General features: G+C 39.8%; 1 protein-coding gene across 1 annotated transcript; it reads left to right on the forward strand.

Annotated features, from left to right (window-relative positions):
- The first annotated feature begins 2,871 nt into the window (after positions 1-2,871).
- LOC101313412 lies at positions 2,872-4,249 on the forward strand. The gene has a single exon (XM_004299019.1). The coding sequence runs from the start codon at positions 2,957-2,959 to the stop codon at positions 3,968-3,970; it is 1,014 nt and encodes a 337-aa protein (XP_004299067.1). The 5' UTR covers positions 2,872-2,956; the 3' UTR covers positions 3,971-4,249.
- Positions 4,250-5,308: the final 1,059 nt, after the last annotated feature.

A 5,308-nucleotide genomic window follows, 5' to 3' on the forward strand; every position in this document is an offset into this window, starting at 1 on the left:
CTCTCTCTCTCTCTCTCTCTCTCTCTCTCTCTCTCTCTCTCTCTCTCTCTCTCTCTCTCTCTCTCTCTCTCTCTCTCTTATTTTATCGATCTAGTAATACATATGCTTCCCTAATTCCAGTAAGATCTATTGCTCCTCTCTTACTGTCCGAATTTTGAACATGATATATTAGTATTTTGTACAGTCTACTTTGACTTCGTTCAAGTAAGCATTACGATTTTTCATATAAACACAATCTAGCTACTTAGCGTGACTAGCCAACTTGAACTGTTTGATCACTGATCATTAAGCATGTGATAGCTTGAATATATATATATATACCCAACGTACCTTTCTATCGTGTGAAAGATAGCTCGATATAGGCCTTCCCTGATCGCTTTGTCGTAAGAGCTGCGAAGAAGCTGGAGAAGATCAAGTAGAGCATGTCATCAAAAATAGAATGCGTATTCAGATCATAGCTAGATTTCATTTCCTATTTCAATAATTTCTATCCGTACGTTGCGTGCGTGAGTCCTTTCGATCGTTAACTTCTATCAAAGAAAGACTAGCTATAACGGAGACGTGCGTTATAGCAACTCTTCTAACATTTCGGTAAGCGTTGCTCGTTCCACCAAACAATGGATCGTTATGGAAGAGATCGAAAAGGAAACATGACTGCTCGTTCAGCTGCGTGCTCACTTTTTTGGTCTCTTGCATAATCGATCACTCACTACTAGCTTCTAACGACTAGTGCGATGGCTTTGTGTTCCATATATGACCTGTTCAAAGTTGAGTACATCGATCAGTTGGGTCGTTGTGATTTCATTCCAACATGCCGTTTATTAATTCTGGTCTTGCTACGCGTTACACCAATTTTAGACCAACATATGGATACACATCAGATTACGATTAACACATCATTTCTATTCATCGATCACCAGGCGTAGCTTAAATCTATAATAACCGTAATATGTAACTACATCCTTTTGTGTTAGCTCCTAATAGTATGATTGCAAATTGGTCAAATCAAAGCACTAGCTTCTTGCATCCACCATTTGTATGACTAATTAACTAGGTCGTCTTCTCCACTCGATCAACTGGGTAAATATCTCCCACAAAGCTAGAAGATGTCATTGGTTATTCATTTGACTTTGACTTCTTCTCTTAATTTGGTACGTGTTTCATACTTTTTCGGGTTGTTACGAGTCAAAGTCCAATTATTAACGATCTCTAATTGAGACTGGCATGGATTGAAATTGTGTTTACACAGACAGCCAGCTACGTCTGCTCAATGGATCATTCAACATAGAATTGCATATTGACCGTGACTGGTAAGCTCGTATACACTCATATATACGTACCTTGTACCTGTATATATATATATATATATATATATATATATATATACCATTCTTTTTCATAAACCAAATAAGATGAAGAAGCAGCCAAAGACTTTCTTAATGACCTTCCAATATCATTGCAGCGGTGCTATATCTGTATTATATTGTTCATCTTCAGAGGGGGAACCCCAATCAAACAAAGGCGGGCAGCTAACTTATCTGTAAACTATAAGATCGTATATGCATATTTTGCTAGTTCTAGCAGTTATCCCTAATAAGGAAAGTACGTGTACACACGTATTCCCCATCCTGCTTATGTCGTTTATGGACAAAGTGAAACCCAAATTCTTCACCATGATATCCCTCCACCATAACAAATACATACACACATCAATAGCGGAACTTGATTTAGATTCCCGAATGAGCCAATATATACAAAAATCATGAACTTAATACTAATAAGTACCTAATTATAAAATAATTATGAGAAAGTTTCGAATCGCCAAGGGGCCATAACCCTTTTCCGCCCCATAAAGGATCTGCCACTAACACGCATAGAGATCGAATGAACATATATAAAATTCTACTATGTTGCTCAACATGACTGAAACACAATCCCAATCGTTCAACAATCTATATCTAAGGCATAACTCAATCTGTCGGTAAGTCATGATTTAGTTGGTTAATGAGTTTAACTGACAACTTTGAGGTCACGAGTTCAAACCTCATGACATATGTAAGGTGTGTGAGTTATTTAATAATTTATTTTTATTTTTATTTATTTTTTTTAAAAAAAGGCCTAACTCAATCCAAGAAAACGATAAGCAGGATGGCTGCACGGTGAGGAATCAAACATCAGTTCTAGTGAGCAGTGATGCATTTCAACCCAATATTACTCACTTAGCCTGCACTTTGAAACCGATCGATCAAAGTGCGCATATGCACCACGAGATACACAATAAGAATCTGAAATTATTGAAACCAACATTTTCATGTGTGTTATTTTTATAAAGTGGACCTCAACATTTTTGTACAGTTGTAGTCGTTGGCCGGTGAGTCGTGCAACAAAGGCAAAAAACTCCACCACAGCCCTAAGCCCTAAACCAAACCAACACCAATCATACTACCCACTCAAGCCGGTGGACGCCGCAATACATCGTATTATTTAACCCAAAATCAACTAAACGCCTCCTCGTGTCCACATCCTAATGGTCCAACCGCCAAGTCACTGCCCACCGCAGGTTTTAGGAGCTGCCCAGCAAATTAGAGGATCATATTTTCCATATTTTACCTTCTTCCTCCTCCCTCCTAGTCAGCCCTGATCCTAGCTCTCATCTCTAGGGTTTCTCTGCTTCTCTCTTCTCCCTCCGGGTGGGCCGGTGCTGCCTCCGCTGCACTTTTCTGACGTGGAGCGAATATCTCTCCCAGTTTTTTCAGATTCAGTCGTTATCTTCCACATCAGTCTTTCTATAATTTATAGGAAGTTTTACCTTCGTTGATACTTCCATACTATTCTGCCTTTATAAACCCGAGCCCTACTCCTTCCATAACCTCCTTTCATTCTTTCAAACCATTTTATCTCTCTCTCTCTCTAAAAAGCACAAAAGCCCCTGCAACTAACTTCCCCTCAGCTCCTTATGGAAATCCCAGTAGTGAATAGAATAAGCCATTTCGAGGTAACCGCCTTGCCGATCCCGTCTTTCCCTTCTCAGAGTACTTTCTCCATTTCCGGAATCGAAAAGGTCTTTAGTGTCTGGACATGGGGTGCTTTAATACTCGCCGTAATAGCTTCCTTTGGCACCATCATCACTAGAGTCAACTTTGTTATCATCAGGAGGCTTCGCCACAACACCTCAGAGCCTATCTCCGTCTTAGAAGAAGATGATTTCTCCGATATCGACGACGACGATGACGACGCGTATTCCGTTTCTACGTCCTCGTCGGTTTTCGATGAGGAGGAGGAAGACGATGAGGACAGAAGAGATGAAGATTTTAAAGTCTTGGGATCCGGCCGTAATTTGAGGCTCCGCCGTGGCAGAAGTTTCGCCGGCTTGAACTTAAACCGGTTCTCCTGGTCCGACTTCGCCAGCGGCAAGAGCGTCGTGAACCTCTGGGACAACTTAGCTTTAGGATTGGACCATGATGACGACAGCGACGTCGACGAATATTCCGGCAGCGGCAGAGTCGTCTCCGTCTACGACATGAACAAGCAGAAGAAGATAAACTCCTTCTTCGCCGGAAGCTTCCAGGTCCCAGCGGCCGCCACGTCATCACGGTCCACGATTCTCACGGCGGACACGAACGCCTCCGGGCGCGTGGCGTTGGGCGTGTGGGACACGCGCGTGGGCAGCAGGATTCCGGCGATGATGGCCGAGTGGGGGCCTCAGATCGGGAGAATCGTCGGGGTGTCGTCTGGCGGCGTCGATAAAGTTTACGTCAAGGACGACGTTAGGGGCGCGTTAATGGTTGGTGACGTGAGGAAGGTGGGAGCTCCGTTACGAAACGTAACGGATGCTGACGTGAGCGATACGTGGTGGGACGCCGACGCGGTTATGGTCTCCGACGAGTGTTTTGATGAGGTTGCCGCCGCGAATGGTTGCGACTCGGCCGTGACTCGGTGTTGTAGTGCCGTTAGGTCTTATCTGTTATGAGATGGAGATGGAAACGGATATGGAATAATGTAAGGCTATTAATTAATTTGTAAATATATCCAAATTTATTTCTTTTGATGGCATCTATTATTATTATCCATTTTTTGTCAAACTGTGTCCGGCGAGTTTATACATTTTGTTTTTAGAGACCAAAAAACAAAATGTCAGTTACGTGGATTGTGATTGTACATTAAAAATTGGATTTTGTAACTTCTTAATTAATAAGTTCCTCGTGAAACATATTGAATTTAAATAAATTATCATGCACCATCCGAATAGAAGTGAAAATAAATCATATAAGTCTTTAATAGCGTAGCAACGTGGAAGGAATATGGACTATTGTTATTAAAGAAAAGGGATTGCAGTGTATTATTCTTATCGCCCCTGTTGTTCTTTCTCAAATAGTAATTTTCGAATTGGTGACTTGTATCAGCAAGAAAACACTTGAGCATATCTGTAGTACACACTGCGTAAATTAATCTACACATACAACATTTATGTATATGTATAGTAACCAAAATTAGATGACATGATATATATAGATACATGATGGTCATCACATAGAAATTGTTATGAATAACTACACCGTGTATTTATACATGAATTTTGAAGAAACTCAAGTTTCTATTTTACTTACAATCTTAATACAATCACAATATAACTACTCAAACTAAAGAGCAAGTAACACATTTAACTGGAAAAAATGAAGACCATATTTTAGGTAATCTATAACACGATTGTATTGCCTAAAAATCTAGTCTCATGATAAATACGCTTCAAAAAAGTGGACAAGAAGAATCAAGTTCTTGAGGAAAATCGTCATAAATTGATTTGGAAGATTTATGAGGGTTGACCCATATCTTGGCTGTGATCTTCTATTTGCAGCCACTTAATTTTTTACTTAATAGTTAATACATGTACTTACATTCCTTAAGTAACAAATTTCAAGCAAAACACTATTTCTGTCTTGCAGAATTTTTCATTAAGCTATATACAGAAGCATGATGCATCCATTGATCGATACTGTTGATACCGAAATAGGTACTATTTCAAACAATAAGAAGAGAAAACTTGCATTATATACTAGTGAGCTGCACAGAGTTAATGAGACACCATTTATAGAATCTGATTAGGTACTAATCAACCCCTGTCTAGAAGGAGACGTGATGATATATATCACTCAACTCAATCACTCGGAAAATAACATGAAAGGAAAAGAAAAGTAAGAAGACACAAACTTTGAAAGAGAGAGATCAGTAAGTCATGGCTGGGAATCTTACCAACCAAACACCTTAAGTCCATGTATATGTGTTTTCAAAGTAAAATTCTGTGATGCAA

This window comes from Fragaria vesca, linkage group LG5, assembly GCF_000184155.1.
Source record: "Fragaria vesca subsp. vesca linkage group LG5, FraVesHawaii_1.0, whole genome shotgun sequence".
NCBI classification, from domain to species: Eukaryota; Viridiplantae; Streptophyta; class Magnoliopsida; order Rosales; family Rosaceae; genus Fragaria; species Fragaria vesca.

What these genes read in the sequence shown, in the direction of transcription:
- LOC101313412 (XM_004299019.1), top strand. Translation starts at nt 2,957, where the DNA reads ATGGAAATCCCAGTAGTGAATAGAATAAGCCATTTCGAGGTAACCGCC.